Genomic DNA, 20,291 nt, shown 5'->3' on the forward strand with positions numbered 1-20,291 from the left:
TCTCTGGGCATAAAAGTATCATCGTGTTAGCCTCATGATATACGAATGCAAAAATGGTAACCTGGCTTAGAAACCTCGCAGTTAATAACTGTGGAAGTGCTTAATGAACACTGAGCTGCGAGGCGGCTCTGTCCCAGTGTGGGGATGTAATGCCAATAAGAAGAAGAAGAAGAAGGTCATTTGGCCGAATAGGTCATTTGACCGAATGGGTCATTTGACCGAATAGGTCATTTGACCAAATAGGTCCTTTTACCGAATAGGTCATTTGACCGAATAGGTCATTTGACCGAATAGGTCATTTCACCGAATAGGTCATTTCGCCGAATAGGTCATTTGACCAAATAGGTCCTTTGACCGAATAGGTCCTTTTACCGAATAGGTCATTTGACCGAATAGGTCGTTTGACCGAATAGGTCATTTGACGGAAAAGGTCATTTGACGGAAAAGGTCATTTGACGGAAAAGGTCATTTGACGGAAAAGGTCATTTGACCGAATAGGTCATTTCACCGAATAGGTCATTTGACCAAATAGGTCCTTTGACCGAATAGGTCATTTGGCCGAACAGGAAAATCAGCCCAACAGGACATTTGGCTGAACAGGACATTAAGCTGAACAGGACACTTCTCGCTTAACTTTTCAAAAAATTTAAAAAAAAATGAAAGCCTCTGATTGCAGTACATAAATTAATTCATGAAAAAATGTTACTGAGGTCCTTTTGAAAAGTTAGGCGAGGTTTGGTCGAACAGGACATTTGGCCGAATAGGTCATTTAAAAAGTACGAAATGAGTTGTGAAAAGTGGGACGTTCTTCTTATTGGCATTACATCCCCACACTGGGACAGAGCCGCCTCGCAGCTTAGTGTTCATTAAGCACTTCCACAGTTATTAACTGCGAGGTTTCTAAGCCAAGTTACCATTTTTGCATTCGTATATCATGAGGCTAACACGATGATACTTTTATGCCCATGGAAGTCGACACAATTTCCAATCCGAAAATTGTCTAGACCGGCACCGGGAATCGAACCCAGCCACCCTCAGCATGGTCTTGCTTTGTAGCCGCGCGTCTTACCGCACGGATAAGGAGGGCCCACGTCCCACTACTCACTACTTATTTCCCACCTCTCACTGTGAGAAGTGAGACGTCTCAATTCTCACTCCTCATTTCTTACTTCTCACTACGAAAAGTGAGACGCGCTAACTGAGTAGTGAGACGTCTCACTACCCACTTGGCAATACTCACTAGAAGTAAGAAATGAGGCTCATTCTTCATTTCTCACTTGAGACGACTCAATTCTTACCGTGAAAAGTGAGTAGTGGGAAGTGAGAAGAGAGACGTCTTAATACTCACTTGGCACTGCACAATTTTAACAGTGAGCAATGAGAAATAAGGAGTGAGAAATGAGACGTCTTACTTCTCACTCCTCGACTCGCTGTAGAAAGTGAAAAGCGCGAAATAGGTAGTGAGGCGTTTTATTTTTCACTAATCATTTCCCATTGCTCACTGTTAAAAATGAGTAGTGCCAAGTGAGTATTGGGACATCTCACTACTCACTTTTCACAGTGAGAAGTGAGAAATGAAACTTCTCACCGTTAAGGTGAGAATTGTGAAATAAGGAGTAAGACGTCTTGCTACAGTAAGAAGTGAGTACCCGAGCAGCACACATGTTGCAAATATATTACAGTGACTCATATATGACCAGATTCAGTCACATTGCGGTTGCTGTAACCAGTTTTCCTTGACTTGTGCTGCTTGGGTAGTGAGACGTCTCACTTTTCAAATGACCTATTCAGCCTAGTGTACTGCTCCGCCAAATGACATGTTCGGTCAAATTACCTATTTGGCCAAATGATCTGTTTAACCAAATGCTCTTTAAAGCTGAATGTCCTATTCAGCTAAATGTCTTATTCAGCTAAATGTCCTATTCGGCTAAATGCCCTGTTCTGCCAAATGGCCTATTTGGCCAAATGTCCTATTCGGCCAAATGTCCAAAAAAGCCAAATATCCTATTCGGCCAAATATCCTATTCGGTCAAATGTCCTACTCGGCTAAATGTCTTATTCAGCCAAATGTCCTATTCGGCCAAATGTCCTATTCGGATAAATGTCCTACTCGGCTAAATGTCTTATTCAGCCAAATGTCCTATTCGGCCAAATGTCCTAATCACCCAATGTCCCATTCGGCCAAATGTCCTATTCGGCCAAATGTCCTAATCACCCAATGTCCCATTCGTCCAAATGTTCCATTCGGCCAAATGGTCTATTCGGCTAAATATCCTATTCGGCAAAATTCTCACTGTGAAAAATGAGTAGTGAGACGTCTCATTTCTCACTTCGCACTACTTACTTTTCACAGTGATGAATGAGAAATGAGGAGTTAAAAGTGAGACGCCTTACTGCTCATTTCGCGCTTCTCACTTTTTACAGCGAGAAGTGAGAAATGAGGAGTGTATCACTTCTCAATTCTTATTTCTCATTTCTCACTGTTAAAAATGAGTAGTGCCAAGTGAGTATTGAGACGTCTTCCTTCCCACTCCACACTCCTCACTTTCACGATAAGAAGTGGGACGTCTCATGTGAGAAATGAGGAATGAGCCTCATTTCTCATATCTCTCTGTGAAAAGTGAGTATTTCTAAGTGGGTTGTGAGACGTCTCACTTCTCACTTAGCAATACTCACTCTTCGTTGTGAGAAGAAAGAGAAGAAGAAAGAAATTAGAAGAGAATTAAGACGTTTCACTTCTCACAGAGAAAGGTGGTAAATAAGTAGTGAATAGTGAGACGTCTCACTTTTCACAACTCATTTCTTACTTTTTAAATAACTTATTCGGCAAAATGTCCTGTTCGGCAAAATGTTCTGTTCGGCCAAATGCCTTGTTGGGCTGATTTTCCTGTTCGGCCAAATGTCCTATTCGGCCAAATGACCTATTCGGTCAAATGACCTATTTGGTCAAATGACCTATTCGGTCAAATGACCTATTCGGTCAAATGACCTATTCGGTCAAATGACCTATTCGGTCAAATGACCTATTCGGTCAAATGACCTATTCGGTCAAATGACCTATTCGGCCAAATGACCTATTCGGCCAAATGACCTATTCGGCCAAATGACCTATTCGGCCAAATGACCTATTTGGCCAAATGACCTATTCGGCCCAATGACCTATTCGGCCCAATGACCTATTTGGCCCAATGACCTATTCGGCCAAATGACCTATTCGGTCAAATGACCTATTCGGTCAAATGACCTATTCGGTCAAATGACCTATTCGGTCAAATGACCTATTCGGTCAAATGACCTATTCGGTCAAATGACCTATTCGGTCAAATGACCTATTCGGTCAAATGACCTATTCGGTCAAATGACCTATTCGGTCAAATGACCTATTCGGTCAAATGACCTATTCGGTCAAATGGCCTATTCGGTCAAATGACCTATTCGGTCAAATGACCTATTCGGTCAAATGACCTATTCAGCCAAATTACCTATTCGGTCAAATTAGCTATTCGGCCAAATGACCTATTCGATAAATTATTACTTATTCGGACAAATTACCTGTTCGGTCAAATGACCTATTCAGACAAATGACCTATTCAAATGACCTATTCGGTCAAATTACCTATTCGGTCAAACTACCTATTCGGTCAAATTACCTATTCGGTCAAATTACCTATTCGGTCAAATTACCTATTCGGTCAAATTACCTATTCGGTCAAATTACCTATTCGGTCAAATTACCTATTCAGTCAAATGACCTATTCAAATGACCTATTCGGCCAAATTACCTATTCGGTCAAATTTTCTATTCGGTAAAATAACCTGTTCGATAAATTATTACTTATTCGGACAAATTACCTATTCGGTCAAATGACCTATTCGGTCAAATGACCTATTCAAATGACCTATTCGGTCTAATGACCTATTTGGCCAATTACCAATTACCTTTGGCCAAATGGCATTCCGAACGGTATTCGGCCAAACGGCCCTTCCCCCTAGAATACATGTTGACATGTTGACAGAATTTCTTCAGAAAATCCTCCAGATATTCTTTCGGAATTATTTTCGATTTTTTTTATAATTCTAATCTTTGAATATTCAAATGATAATTATAAGGAATATCCAATGGAATCCTCCAATTTTCGGAATTCCAATTTATTTCAATTTGTCTTCGGAAATACTTTTCGAAATATCCTCGAAAATTCCTTCAGAAATTACTTCGTACTTACTGTTGTACAGTACAGTTGCTGATGGAGAATGTATATAGCCGCCAGACATTCTAAATACTCACGCTCCTCTAATGTGAACGTGTACTATACACAAGTGGAAGTATTGGTTTGAGAAATGGATTGCGAGTGATTTGACTATGCGTCCAATTTGGGAATCTCGAGCTCGTTCAGTAATCGCTAGGTTGCGAAGGCCGACGGAGGTCCCTCGTAGCATAGTTGGTTAAAACACCAGTTTAGCGTACTGTTCCCATCGAAGAGAAAGTGGTTACCTCCAATACATTTTCCAAATCAATATCTTCCACATAACGTACATATTCACATATGAGTTTTCACAACATTGTAAAAAAACACCGATTCCAATCGGTTCAAATATGGTCCAGGAAGTACAAAATTATCATAGAATGTCATAACGATAAATTCATGAAGTTTGATGTGCCGCATTACGCCTATTTACGTGAAGTGACCCCGTAACAGGTTCCGGTTGAACGTCCGGAATCCGGAAAACAGGCCTTTTTTTGGACCGATTAAATTCCTGATCATATTTGGTATGGTTTATGCGCCCTTTCCAATCAAAATATCAGAAATAATAATTTCCGAAGTATGCGTTCTGAGAAATGGCCAAAAACTAACACCCATTTTAATTCCGGAATAACTTCGGAACCAAGTGATCTCATAAAACTCGTAGAACTTGATTAAATTCCGCTTCTTTTGGTGAAAGTTGCGATAAAAAATGTTGAAAGGCAAAAAAGTTACAGCCAAAAAGATTTTTATTGTTACTTTCAAAAAGGGGTCGGTAACGGAAGGGTTAATAAAAAGAATGTGAATTCCAAATTTGGCGGGAATCGGCTAAAAGTAGATCAGAAGTTACACTGAGGTGATTGATAGCTGAACAATACCAATCCCTTCACAACCTTTCCCGTTTCCTAAATATTATCCCTAACATCCCCTATCGTCGCGTCGTCTTCTTAAGAGAAAGAATGTGTGTTCCAAATTTGGTTGAAATCGGCCAAGGGGTTCAGAAGCTACACTGAGTTGATCGATTACTAAACAATACTCAATAGAACACCAATAAATACCAAACAAGAAACGAAGAAACAAGAACCACAAGAATGTTCTCTCGAAAATAACTACAAAAATTCTTTCGGAAGATTCTCCAGAATTATTAAAACTTCTAAGAAAATCAGTTATTTTTCTCAGGACAATTTTGGCGTATATAAAAATTTCAGAGAAATATTCGATTTGGTGGGTCACGAGCTTAACTCCGCCAGTAATCGGAAATGAGAAAATAAGATCAAGTCTCCCCAGTCTCCTCTACATAAATGCAAATTGATTGAACAAACATTTTCAAGATCTGTTTAAGCGTTTATTTCCATAACAAGTTGGATTAATTGTGAATTGGTGTAAACGATTAATAGGGAAATTGAATTGAGCACGAAAACTAGTACATCCCTATATATGAGCATGATCATCAATTAGATGTTTTATTTAAACCAAAATCATCAATAAATGTTTATTTACTTAAGCTTACCTACTCTCTCATATCTGTAAGCCGAAATCATTTGATTATATCTAACATTGTAATGCGTGGCATTTTGTTAGACTTTTATGCTTTCCAGATAATCTAGAATCTAGCTCCCAGCTTCAGCTTCTGTATTCTCGGTTGTTAATTGTCACATTTGTCCAGCTTTTCTCCTAGCTATGATGTTCTTGGATGTTCCGAGAACTCATTAATTTAATTGCTGCGCACTCAGCTTCTGCCGCGCCGTTAATTAACAAATCATTTCTCTTTCTCCGCCCGAGAGCTCTGACAACTGACATGACAAGAACAAACCACATTAACTCGCAACGCATGCAATCAACGGAGCGCGGTAGCCTCCAGGGCAGGCTCATCGTTCATTCATTATTACCATCGCGGCGAATAGGTACCCAACCGTAAACACTGCATGTGGGAATCTGATTGCCTTTAGCAGCGCGACGCAACGAAATCAACCTCCGTAATCTTTGTGCCCGGTACCAAGCCAGGCGGATAGATACCATCGATTCGCCGCTTGTGGCTTCCCCACATGATCTGACAGTAATCGATCGATTTGGGTGCCTTCCAAGAGCAACCACCACCGGGTCGTAGTGGTGTCCGCTCCTTGGCCGTTTTGGTGTTACCTACCTGTTGAATGTTGACAGAAAGGTTTCGTTTTAATATTCACAATCCCTTGGGGCGCTGTTGTTATTTGTCGCAAAGATCACGCAATTTAGTTCACACAAACTATGGCGTCAGCGTGGACGTTGCGTATCCACACTTGATGTGGCAGCTGGATCACCTACCATAACTGCCGGAAACCAAAGCCGCAGAGGTCAATCGCTGCCCCGTCAAAGTCCTCACCGCATGGTAAACGATTAGGAAGGTGTTAAATTATCACCGTGCGCGCCGAGAATGGCATTCCCCTTCGAGGCTCGCGCTCGGTCCTTTGACGGTTTACTTAAGGGCGATTCAAATATGACGTCCACTACTTTTTGGGATTTCTAGACCCCCCCCCCTCTGTCACGCATTTTTGTATACCTTTTGTATACTGTCACAAAATCTTAGACCCCCCCCCTATAACCTGTGACATCATTGTTGAACGACCCCTAATACATTTCCCGCTGGTTCGCTCAAAATTATGACTGGTAGCATCAAATATGTTTTAACGAGCCCAAACGCTGCTGCTAGGCGCTCCTTGAAACGGGCTATCCGGCGTAACCATAAATCCCATCTAATCGTCGATAAATAACTGCGTTTAAAATAAATATGCATAAACACATCTTACCCCATTGGGGAATTTCCCAATCATGCGCGCGAGTGCGACTAGGACAAGTTTCGAGTGCAGCTCACACAATCGGCCATTACTGCGCTTCAGAGAGCCGCGCGGAGTTGTTTTCGATCGGAATAAAATGTTGTAAAGTGCCATTGACAACGCCCTGGCTCCAGCGACTCACTGCATTGATGAAAATATAAATGTCCCATGAGATTTCTTTTTAAAAATATAATAATTCTATTTGTTTGAAGTTTGAACATTTTTAAATAAATTTTAATTATACAGATGTGAGTCTATTGAAGAAATGCCCAAACATTTCTTGTTATAGAATCGCCATTTTAATTGAAATTGTAAGCTAAAAAAGTGCATTTTTTATGTTACGTTAGTGCATTTCCATAGCTACCCCTTCTAATGACTTCATTAACGAAATGCCAACGCGCCTCTCCGACTATCACCGCGATCTGATCCGCTATCATAACTTACACACCATTTTACATATACGCTACCGATTCGGACAAGACACCTGAGCTAATCCGCCCACGTTCTTTTTTTCTCTGTCTCTCTTTCCATTGTAGAATGTTTCCCACCTTTGCCATGTGGCACTGCTGGCTGCTGGTCGGCCTGATACAGCGGACCGTGGTCGGACTGGATCCCAAGTTTGACCCCTCGACGCGGATGCGGTTGGTGCTGGTGCCGGCCGATGCCGCCGTGGGTTCCGTCATCTACCGGTTACGGGCCACGGACGAGGAATTCGAGTACCCGCTGCAGTTTGAACTTGTTGGTGAGTATTTTGGAGCTATATGATACTGTGCGGAATATTTCAGTATGGGTATGGAAATATTCAACTCGTTGATGCAAATTACAGACCCCATTCGAATTCGGAAACATTGGATTTTGGCAGCATTCAATTATGGAAACATTCGATTTTGGTTACAAAGCAATTAAATTTTGGCAACAAAACCATTTGATTTAGTCAAAAAAAAAATTAAAACTGCTTATTAACTACATAAATCTTATAATCCGTGTAAAAGAACTAATTGAGATGCCAAGACCGGCGTAAAAAAAATACATGCATAAATCCGCGTGAGAAAAATTCTCCAAGAAAAATGTTTAAATTCCAAAATCCGCAGAAGTGACAATGATGGTTGCAATTTTCAAACCAGTTGAGTTAATAACGAAAGACAAAACGATGAAGAGAAATCGATCAATGCAGTTAAGGCCTTGTGAAACAGGATTTGTTTGAATTCATGTTTCATATGAGTTTAGAAGTGCTAAGTTAGTAAGATTCGATTTTTGAAATTTCAAGGTTGTTGGGAATAGTCACGTTGAAATACTTTTTGAGAGCAGATTCCATTTCGATCATAATAATGTGTTATTCATTTACATTATAAATTCATATTTTATTCTTACATTCTAGTATTTTAATATAGCGGACCTTTTTTCCCAATATACGAGACACTTTAAATTTCTTCGACTGTTCCAGAGTTGCCAGTTTCCCCAACAATTAGCTGAACTTTGTCAACAAAATATAGAAACATTTTGATGAAAATGGTAAAAAAAATACATGCTATACACTATTTGCTTTTATTAGAAACCTAATTTCTAAATTTTGGTGTTTATGCTGGTGTATGTTGCCCCAGGGGGAAGGATCATTTGACCGAAAGCCATTTGCCAAATGGCACTAGGCCGAACAAACCATCTGGCCGAAAGTCATTTGGCCGAACGGGTCATCCGGCTGAATAATTCATTTGGCCGAATAGGATATTTGGCCAAATAGGTCATTTTGCAGAAAAGGTCATTTGGCCGAATATGATATTTGACAGAATAGGACATTTGGCCGGGCAGGACATTTAGCCGAAAAGATTATTTGAAAAGTGAGAAATTATGAGTAAAAAGTGAGACGTCTCACTTCTAACCACTTAAATCCCTCTTCTTATTGTGGAAAGTGAGTAGTGCAAGTGAGAAGCATCTCACTTCGTCTTATTACTCACTTCTCACTGTAAAAGTTAGAAGCGCGAAGTGAGTAGTGAGACGCCTCACTTCTCACTTCGCACTACTCACTTTTTACAGTTAGAAGTGAAAAATAAGGATTGAGGAGTGAGACGTCTCACGTCTCACTGTAAAAAGTGAGAAGTGAGATGTTTCAATGTAAAAAGTGAGTAGTGTGAAGTGAGTAATAAGACGCCTCACTACTCACTTTGTGCTTCTCACTTTTTAACAGTGAAAAGTGAGAATTGAGACGTCTCACTTCTTACTCTTATCTCTCACTGTTCAATGTGAAAAATGAAAATGAGAAGTGAGTAGTAGGACGTTTCACTTGTCACTTCGCACCACTCACTTTTCACAGTGAGGAGTGGGATATAAGTAGTTAGAAGTGCATCTCATTTCTCACTATTCAAATTACCTATTCAGTCAAATGTCCTGCTCGGCAAAATGACATGTTCGGTCCAATGACCTATTCGGCCACGTTTGTGAATGCATTTCAAAATACCCGCCAGAAGAACGATCCAATGAATAGTTTAGGGTTAGGGTTAGCAGGGTTTGCAGAAATCGCTCTTAATAGATAACGAACAAGAAAGGCAAAAACTGTTTCGATTCATAACAAACTATGATAGCAAATTTATCAAACTTGTATACAAGTGCGAAAAAACAGAATCGGATAGTCAGCCTCCACAGAAAAGTGCATCATCAGAACCAGTGCTTCCCATGTTTGGAGATTTATCAAAAGGTATAGCCTCCCGAATCAGTTCTTTATCATGACAACTTGCGAAAAAAGTATCTCACGGTATGCTATTTCGTATATGTATTCAGAGATGATAAGTGAGACACTTTCACATTCTGTTTTGGATTCAATCCCTGATCATTAGCATACTTTAAGAAACTTCAACTTGTTTCCGTCCAATTTCTATCAAACTAAAAAGCATTTGAGGGCTATACAAAGTATATGAACAAGATGGTATGAGCACGATTGTGTAACATTTCGGCGAAAACTATTTCCCGAGTTTCATTTTTGTAGTTGAACATTTCGCGGAATAACATTTGGCGGTTTGTAACATTTCGCTGTACGACATTAGGCGGTTTGTACCTTTTCGCTAAATGACTTTTGGCGGAATGTACCATTTCGCGGAATGCACCATTTCGCGGAATACTAAACGACCAAAATGGTCGTTTGCCATAAAATAGCGTAGTGTTCTTTTGGCACTTCCACAATGATTACCTGCGAAGTTTCACACGATATTAACACGTTGAAACTTTTATACCTAAAAAGTCGAAAACAAAAAATTGCCGAAAATGTCATTTGGCCGAAAACTTGTTGTGCCGAATAGGTCATTTGGCCGAAAATACAGTTTGACCAAAATGGTCGTTTGCCATATATGCCGTTTGGCCGAACAAAAGTGTCAGTGACGAACTCTAGTAATAAGAAAAAATATTTGAGTAAAGAAATAAAAAAGATTAACAAGATTGAATGCGAAAAGTGTGAAGTGAGGAATAAGAAATGAGAAATGGAAATTGAGAAGTGAGAAATAAGATGTGAAACGTCTCACTTTTCAATTCTTACTGTAAGAATGAGAAGTGAGAAATGAGAAGCAAGCAGTGAGAAGCAAGACATCCCTGTGAAGAGTGAAAAGTAAGAAATAAGGAGTGAGTAGTAAGCGGTGAAAATGAGACATCTCAGTTCTTTTTTCTAAACCATCATTTCTTACTTTTCACTTCGTACTACTCCTTTCACACTTGTTACTTTCCATGGTGGGAAGTAACAAACTAGAGGTGAGACTCACTTCCCATTCCTCTTTTATCTTTTTGTTTACTTTGCACTTCTCATTTCTTACTCTTCACTTCTCAATAATGTATAATTAATCTCTTAACACTTTTTCGATGCTGGGTCATTAGGCCCTGGTCATTTGACTGGTCATTAGTGAGACATGAGAAGTGAGAAGTGAGAAGTGAGGAGTGAGAAGTGAGAAGTGGCAGGTAGGAAGTGTGAAGTAATAAGTGAGAAGTGAGTGATGAGAAGAGCGAATGAAGAAAGATGAGAAAAGAAGAAAAAGAGATGAAAGAAAGGAAGAAGAGCGAAGGAAGAAAAAAGAGTGAAGGAAAAAAGAAATAAGGAAGAAAGAAGGAAAAAAATACGAAACAAGGAAGAAAGAAGGAAGAAAGAAATAAGAAAGAGGGAAGAAAGAAAGAAGTAAAAAGGAAGAAAAAAGGAAGAAAGAAGAAAGAAAGAAAGAAGAAAGAAGAAAGAAAGAAGGAAGAAAAAGGAAGAAAGAAGGAAGAAAGAAGGGAAAAAGAAGAAAGAAAGAAGGAAGAAAGAAGGAAAAAAGAAGGAGGAAAGAAGAAAGAAAGATGGAAGAAAAAGAAAGATAAAAGGAAGAAAGAAGGAAGAAAAAAGAAAGAAAAAAGAAAGCAGAAAGAAAGCAAAAAGAAAGAAAGAAGGAAGAAAGGAGGAAAAAAGAAGAAAGAAAGAAGGAAGAAAAAAGAAAGAAAGAAGGAAGAAAAAAGAAAGAAAGAAGGAAGAAAAAAGAAAAAAAAGAAAGAAAAGAAGGAAGAAAGAAGCAAAAAGAAGGAAGAAAAAAGAAAGCAAAAAGAAAGAAAGAAGGAAAAAAGTAGGAAGAAAGAAGGACGAAAGAAAGAAAGAAAAAAGAAGGAAGAAAGAAGGATAAGAGAAGGAAGAAAGAAGGAAGAAAGAAAGAAGAAAGGAGGAAAATAAGGAAGAAACAAGAAAGAAAGAAAGAAAAAAGAAAGAAGAAGAAAAGAAGAAAGAATGAAAAAGAGGGAAGAAAAAAGGAAGAAAGGAGGAAGAAAGAAGTGAGAAAAAAACATGAAAGAAGAAAGGAAGAAGAAAGAGACAAGGAAAAAGAAGGAAGAAAGAAGAAAGAAAGAAAGAAGAAAAAGGAAGAAAAAAGAAAGAAAGAAGGAAGAAAGAAAGAAAGTGAGAGAAGGAAGAAATAAGGAAAAAGCAAGAAGAATGAAGAAAGAGAGATGAATAAAGTAAAATAAACGAAGGAGGAAGAAAGAATGGAGGAGGAAAAAGGAAGAACTGACTGCTCACTTCTCATCCGACCTAATGACCATTCGGCCAAATGGCCATACGGCATAATGACCTTCGGCCTAATGCCCTGACACCCACTTTTTCATTCACTATTGCTCGGCCAAACGACCATTTCGGTCGGGGAAGGGCCGTTTGGCTGAAACTCATTCGGCTGGAAGACATTAGACCGAATGTCACTAGGCCGCACAAAGCATTAGGGCGAAAGTCATTTGGCCTCATTTCTCACTTCTCAATCGTCTCACTTCTCAATCGTTCTTTCCCACTTGATAAACGAGAAGTAAGAAATGAGGGATGAGAAAAAAAAGTTTCACCTCACCAACCCGAATACCATTACCCATAAGGCTACTACCACGAAAGGTACAGAAACAGATATGCCTAGGGCTGAAAGTCTCCTTAATAATGACAATAAAAAAAGAAACAGATATCGATGAATCGCAAAATGAAAATATTTGTAAGTAACAGAGATGCATCTGAACACGAGAACGCGTGTTCGTGTTCAAAACGTTCTGAACACTGCACACTGTTCAAGAGCACTGACCTAACTTAGCAACTTGTATCCTAGGAAAACAAATTCAAGCGACGGCATGCTACACATTTTTCGGTTAGTAATGGAACACGTGGGCATCTAACGGATAAAAATCAAGCATGCTAGAATGTTTTTGCATAGTTCCAAATCTAAGGAATCTTAGTTACCATGATCGTTTTACTTACGTACCAACCCAGTGCACACTGAACTGTGTTCAAAGTTCAAAACTAAGAACACCAAGGCACGCTCTTGGCTCATGTTCTGTTCAGGATGCATCTGGATGGTAAGTAATATAAAATTGCTAGTTAGAGTTGCTTAGCGAAACACATTAAAGATTCTGTTTAACCAACATTTTTGTGTAATAAACTGGCATTCTACGCATTATCTGAAAAAGTGATATCCTATGAAATTGAGTAAGAGAGGAGATAATGCTTTCTGGTAATTATACCTTAACCTTTTCTTCAAACATTTCCTTCCACGGAGGTGTAGGATCAAACTTCCAAATAGAAGCAAATAGAAGAGATAATGCCTTCTTTAAATTAACGCGTCTGGCCGGTACAAGGCGAATATAGGAGATGATGCCTTCTCCAAATGAACACGTTTGCCCGGTCTAAGACAAAAAGAAGAGATGATGCCTTCTTTAAATGAACGAGTTTGTCCGATACAAAGCGAACAGAGAAGGTGGTGTCTTCTTTAAATGAAATGGTCTGTCCTCTATAAAGCAAAAAAAAAAGAATATAGCCTTCTTTTAACGAATGCGTTTGCCCGGTATAAGGTGAATTGAGGAAACGATAACATCATTTAATCAAGACGGTATAAGGCAAAAAGATAAAATAATGCCTTACTTTAATACACGCATTTGTTCAGTATAAGGCGAACGTGGAGATGATGCTATCTATTAATGAACGCGTCTGCCTGATAGAAAGCAAAAAGTAGAAATACTATCTTCTTTAAATGAACGCGTTTGCCCGGTATAAGACGGAGGAGATCATGTCTCTGAATGCGTCTGATGCCTGAAGATGATGCCTTCTTTAAATGAACCCGTCTGCCCGGTATAAGGCAAATAGGGTAGATAATGTTTTCTGTATATGGACGCGTTTACCTAGTATAAGGCGAATAGAGTCGATCATGCTTCCTTCAAATCAACATATCTGCCAGGTATATGGCAAAAAATTGCTTCTCCGAATGAACGCATTTGCCTGGCATAAGGCGAACAGACCAACTCACATTGATTTGGTTGCTGCAACTGAAGTGTAACCCAAGTTGGTTATCCCTACCTCCCGCGGTGCTGGTCGAGATACGAGCAACCTTAGGGAAGATCGGGTAACCAACCCCGGTGGAAGCTATGGTCGTATGCTGACTTGGAAGGGCGGGTTTGCTCTATTCCGGAGGTGCAAATCTTATTGAGCGTCTGTTCTCCATGTCAGGATCGGCTCACAACAGCGTCTGTTCTCCATGTTAGGGGCGGCTGATCATCGTCCGAGTGCCAGCGAGGGACTCTAAGTGAAACTGTGCACCATGGTCCACCGGAAATAAGGAGGAATGGTCCTCCGGAAATTTAGGGGGTTTGGTGTCAGGCCCTGCAAGCCAGCCAAAAAAACTCACGCAACAAACAATCAACAAGAGAGTACGGACCGGAACCATCGGCGAAGACCACTGCGACGAAAAGGGACTAGCGATTGGAAACTCGGTTCGTGGAACTGCAAATCTCTCAACTTCATCGGGAGCACACGCATACTCGCCGATGTGCTCAAGGACCGTGGATTCGGCATCGTAGCGCTGCAGGAGGTTTGTTGGAAGGGATCAATGGTGCGAACGTTTAGAAGTAATCATACCATCTACCAGAGCTGCGGCAACACACATGAGCTGGGAACAGCTTTCATAGTGATGGGTGATATGCAAAGGCACGTGATCGGGTGGTGGCCGATCAATGAAAGAATGTGCAGGTTGAGGATCAACGGCCGCTTCTTCAACTTCAGCATAATCAACGTCCATTGCCCACCCTCCGGAAGCACTGATGATGATATGGACGCATTCTACGCGCTGCTGGAACGTGAGTACGACAGCTGCCCAAGCCACGACGTCAAAATCATCATAGGAGATTTGAACGCTCAGGTTGGCCAAGAGGAGGAGTTTAGACCGACTATTGGATAGTTCAGCGCTCACCGGCTGACGAACGAAAACGGCCTACGACTAATTGATTTCGCCGCCTCCAAGAATATGGCCATTCGCAGCACCTACTTCCAACACAGCCTCCCGTATCGGTACACCTGGAGATCACCACTTCAGATAGAATCACAAATACACCACGTTCTGATTGATGGACGGCACTTCTCCTACTTCTCCTACTTCTCCTATCGACGTCAGGACATATCGTGGCGCTAACATCGACTCTGACAACTATCTGGTGATGGCTAAACTGCGCCCAAAACTATCCGTCATCAACAATGTTCGGTACCGACGACCGCCGCGGTACGACCTAGAGCGACTGAAGCAACCTGATGTCGCCACTGCATACGCGCAGCATCTCGAGGCAGCGTTGCCGGAAGAGGGTGAGCTCGATGGGGCCCCTCTTGAGGACTGCTGGAATACAGTCAAAGCAGCCATTAACGACGCAGCGGAGAATAACGTCGGGTATATGGGTCGAAGTCGACGGAACGATTGGTTCAACGAAGAGTGCAAATAGATTCTGGAGGAGAACGACGCAGCGCGGGCGGTTGTGCTGCAGCAAGGTACCCGGCAGAACGTGGAACGTTATAGACGGTAGCGGAGACAGCAGACCCGCCTTTTTTTGGAGAAGAAACGCCGCCTGGAAGAAGCGGAGTGCGAGGAGATGGAACAGCTGTGCCGTTCTCAAGATACACGCAAGTTCTATCAGAAGCTCAACGCATCCCGCAAAGGCTTCGTGCCGCGAGCCGAAATGTGCAGGGATAAGGATGGGAGCATCTTGACGGACGAACGTGTGGTGATCGAAAGGTGGAAGCAGCACTACGAGGAACATCTGAATGGCGCTGAGAGTACAGGCAGTGAAAGTCAAGGCAGCGGAGGAGATGACTTCGTCAGTTCAGCGGACGATGGAAGCCAACCAGCCCCCACCTTGAGGGAAGTTAAGGATGCCATTCAGCAGCTAAAGACCAATAAAGCAGCTGGTAAGGATGGTATCGGAGCTGAGCTCCCTGAGTAAACGAAAAAAGCTCATTAGTACCAAATGTTGTTAAGATAGCGAAATGAGATATTGATATGATTGATATAAGAGATAAAATATCAGACGACAATATCAATATTTTGCACTAAAATATCATGAGGAGATCAAGTTATACTATTTGTAAGAAGTGATCAATATCATGTGCCATTAGTTTGTTCTTATCCATAGCATATATTGATATTCAAATGATATTTTAGTGCAAATTTTTGATATTGTTGCCTGTTCTTTTATCTCTTATATCAATCAAAACCATATCATGTTTTGTTATTCTGTTCATGGCTTCTACCCGGGTCATCAAGATGGACCCGGAAAAGCTGGCCACGTGCCTGCACAAACTGATAGTCAGAATCTGGGAAACTGAACAGCTACCGGAGGAGTGGAAGGAAGGGGTTATATGCCCCATCTACAAGAAAGGCGACAAACTGGAGTGTGAGAACTTTCGAGCGATCACCATCCTTAATGCCGCCTACAAAGTGATATCCCAGATCATCTTCCGTCGTCTGTCACCATTAGTGAACGAGTTCGTGGAAAGTTATCAAGCCGGCTTCGTTGACGGCCGCTCGACAACGGACCAGATCTTTACTGTACGGAAAATCCTTCAAAATGCCGTGAATACCAGGTCCCAACGCACCATCTGTTCATTGATTTCAAGGCGGCATACGACAGTATAGATCGCGAAGAGCTATGGAATATTTTGGACGAGAACAGCTTCCCTGGGAAGCTTGCCAGACTGATCAAAGCAACGGTGGATGGTGTGCAAAACTGTGTGAAGATTTCGGGTGAACACTCCAGTTCGTTCGAATCGCGCCGAGGACTAAAGACAAGGTGATGATGATGATGATGCACGGCAAAAAATTGGGCTCAACAAGACGTTTGCATTCATGGTCTAACGACCGTCTTAATCATTGGTGAGCATGTGATACAATCCAATCAAACATCGTCGCTTCCATCTATTTATCGAGAAAAATATTGCTGCCTTTCTTTTCGATAGCAGTTTTTTTCCCTAATGTCCCTAATATTGACTACAAATGTTGGCATAAACTTCATCTCCATCTTCAGGTGACCGATGTTTTGATCCATACTTTTCATCGAACTGCTTATTCTGCTTATACACAAATTAAATTAACGCTCAACAAAAGTTTAAGAAGAAAAAAACCGTGCAAAACAACAAAAGAGCTCAGCCATATTTAACTAAGGACAATGTTTCAAGTTCATCCTTATCAGAAAACCACAGACTATTTTGGACTGCTTTTAAATTAGTGATGAAACATTTCTAGATCCTCATAATGTTTGCCTATGGGGTTGAAATTTTTTAACACCCGAATAGATTCTGTACACAATATTTATATTTCAACAATACTTTCTAACAATCTGTTTGGCACAATTGATACAGAGCTTTTTTTTTCAAGGGGCTTAATTATGTTACAATTATCCACCATGACCATTCTTACTCACCACTTACCTCCTTTTTACTCCCTCTACTCCAGGTGACGCCTCCTCGTCGACGGTCCAGATCGAAACCCTCCCGTGCACCAAGTTCAACTCGATTTGCCAGGCGAACGTGATCCTGACGCGGCGGCTGGAAGCCGGCCGGTACTACGACTTCCAGGTCTCGGTAAAGGACACCAAGGGCGGCATGTCGATCCAGAGCTGTTCGATCACTGCCACCAACTTCAGCACCCCGCATGACCTGATTTTCCCGCACAAAACCGGAATCATCATGGTGCCGGAGGTAGGTTTATGGCATCCAGCAGAAGCTTCGGTTCTAAGTACTATATACTCGCATAAGTAGTTATGGCATAAGTCGGTCAACGCGGCGCGATCGATCGATTTGTGATTTTCACCCAGCCAGGGCCAACGCGCAGAACAATGGTTGCCCTCCAGAGTGGTTGCGAGCGTTTGTTCAAGTACAGCCAGATCCCTCTCCCCAATCGGGTGTTTGATCTACGGTAGCCATAAATATTCGCGCAACGCGCGTGCCATTCCATAGTGCCGAGACGCCGGAATCGAAGGAAAATCGATTCGGACTGCATCGATTTATTGTATGGCTGTTTGGAATCAATGTGATAGTGGTTGCCAAACGGGAATTCGCCATTCTTTCGCGAATTGTTCCATTTGTGCATCGTATGTTACTGTGAGAAAATATTGTTTAAATCATTTGGTACCCTAATTTAGACCAAGTTTGGAAAACAAATATCGGTGGGAAACTTCCCTTTGAGGGGGTGTAAATATATAAATTTAAATAAGATTCGAGGATCACTGCAATATGAGTACGAGAGGTACACACGATATTGCGAGAAAAATGCTTTCTGATAGTATGCGACTGTAAATTGCTGGCAGCATCCTCGGCACCTTGGTACTGAAGATATAGCTCGGTTGGACGGTTATAGTGCGTGTTGTTCGATGGCAATAGCAGAAAGCGCACGCGCGCACATCTCCAATCGCGGCGTTTCAACACGCTCGTCCAGTGTAATTAGATTAAATAAAGCATAAATTTATTTAACTGGAACGAATCGAACAACAATCGACGATTTATCCATTTCGTGGGCTGTTTGATTATGGTTTTACTGCACCAAAACGAAGCTGAATCGGGTTGTATGCATATTGTATACACTTTGTAAGCTTAGTCGTAAATTGTCCAATACGCAATACACTTTGTATAAAGTTCTGTGTATAATGTTGCAGCTAGGGTACTGGATCAGCAATCTTGAATCGATGCTCTATGTGCTGATATTTTGGGAAATGTTGCTATTTATTTCATTGTTGGCTATTTTACTTGTTTTAAGTCTTAATTTTTTGCGATATTCGTACAGTAGCCTCTCTGTGGACAAAGTATAAAATGAAGCTTCTATATTGCGCGAACAAAAAATATTGCCAAAAACTGCAATAATCTCGATCTCGTCGAATGCAACTTGTGGCGAGAAAGATACTTACTTGATACTTGATGGGCTACAGCTCTTCGATGAACCTACGCCGAATGGAGTATCCTTCTCCACTGGACTCGATCCTGGGCTAATCGCTTCCAGTCGCCCTGAACATTGAGCGCCCTCAGGTCCTCTTCAACTGCAAAAAGCCATTCGTGATTCATGCGACGCCGCCAGATACCGTTCTCTTGTTTACCGCCGAGTATTGTCCGCAGCACCTTACGCTCAAACACTCCGAAAGCTCTCCGATCAGCCTCCTTTAACGTCCATGTTTCATGGCCGTATAAAGCCACCGGAAGAATCAGAGTAGTATACAGCGCGAGTTTTGTTTTCGTTTGCAGACTACGGGGCTTAAGCTGGTTGTGCGGGGTAAGTCCGCAATAAACCCTATTTGCAGCTGCAATACGCCTTTTCACCTCCCGGGTAATATCCTTATCGCACGTCACTAATGTTCCAAGATACACAAATTCTTCCACCACTTAAAATGTTTCACCATCTAACACCATTTCACTACCACCACCACTAATGAACCCACGTTGATTGCCAGCGACCATGTACTTCGTTTTACTGGTATTGATCGTGAGTCCAATCCTCGCTGCCTCCATCTTAAAAGGCACAAAAGCCTCTTCCACGGCACTGCGATCAATTCCGATAATATCGATATCGTCCGCAACTCCCATAAGCATATGCGATCTTGTGATAATGGTACCGCTTCTTTGCACGCTATCTCTCCTAATCGCTCCGTCGAACGCTATATTGAACAGTAGATTCGAGAGTGCATCACCCTTCCATCCATCTAAGGTAACAAATGACGTCGATATTTCATCCGCAACCCTTACACTTGATTTCGATCCATCCAGTTATACGAATCAGCCGTATCAGTTTCACCGGAAAACCATGTTCAAGCTTAATATGACATAATTCATTCCGTTTCACTGAATCATACGCCGCCTTGAAATCAATAAACAGATGATGTGTCTGCAAGTTGTACTCCCGGAATTTATTAAGGATTTGTCTCAGGGTAAACATCTGATCCGTCGTTGATCGGCCCTCACGAAAACCTGCTTGGTATTCGCCGACGAAGGACTCTTCAAGCGGTCTCAATCTGTTGAACAGAATACGGGACATAATTTTGTACGCCGAATTAAGGAGGGTTATTCCTCGGTAATTGGCGCACTCCAGTCTGTGCCCTTTCTTAAGGACAATTGAGGCCGTCCAACCAGCTAGCAGGAATTTCCTCGTCTACCCATATTTTCCGACATAATATAGTGCAGAACTTCATAAAGCTGTTCACTGCCATGTTTGAGAAGTTCAGCCGGGAGCTGGTCCTTCCCCGCAGCCTTATTGTTTTTCAGCTCTTTACCAATTTTTTGACCTCATCTAGTGTAGGTGACTCCACAGCTCCATCATCGCTAATATTTATTCTGTTCACCGATGCACCGTCACTTCCACTATTCAACAAAGTCTCGAAGTGTTGCTTTCACCTGGCAGCTGCTTCGGTTTTATCTGTCAGCAAATTCCCTTGTTGGTCGTTGCACATGACGGGAGATGGCGCTGTCATTCTCCGCACACCA

General features: G+C 41.5%; 1 protein-coding gene across 3 annotated transcripts in view; it reads left to right on the plus strand.

Annotated features, from left to right (window-relative positions):
• Positions 1–20,291, plus strand: part of LOC134205756 (cadherin-86C) — a 768,251-nt gene that overhangs the window by 660,159 nt on the left and 87,801 nt on the right. For all 3 annotated transcript variants that reach the window (XM_062681320.1, XM_062681322.1, XM_062681321.1), the window contains exons 3-4: positions 7,588–7,793; positions 17,281–17,525. In XM_062681320.1, coding sequence (XP_062537304.1) covers positions 7,588–7,793; positions 17,281–17,525 — 451 coding nt within the window. The remainder of the gene's footprint in view (positions 1–7,587; positions 7,794–17,280; positions 17,526–20,291) is intronic.

Source organism: Armigeres subalbatus, chromosome 1, assembly GCF_024139115.2.
Source record: "Armigeres subalbatus isolate Guangzhou_Male chromosome 1, GZ_Asu_2, whole genome shotgun sequence".
Taxonomy (NCBI): domain Eukaryota; kingdom Metazoa; phylum Arthropoda; class Insecta; order Diptera; family Culicidae; genus Armigeres; species Armigeres subalbatus.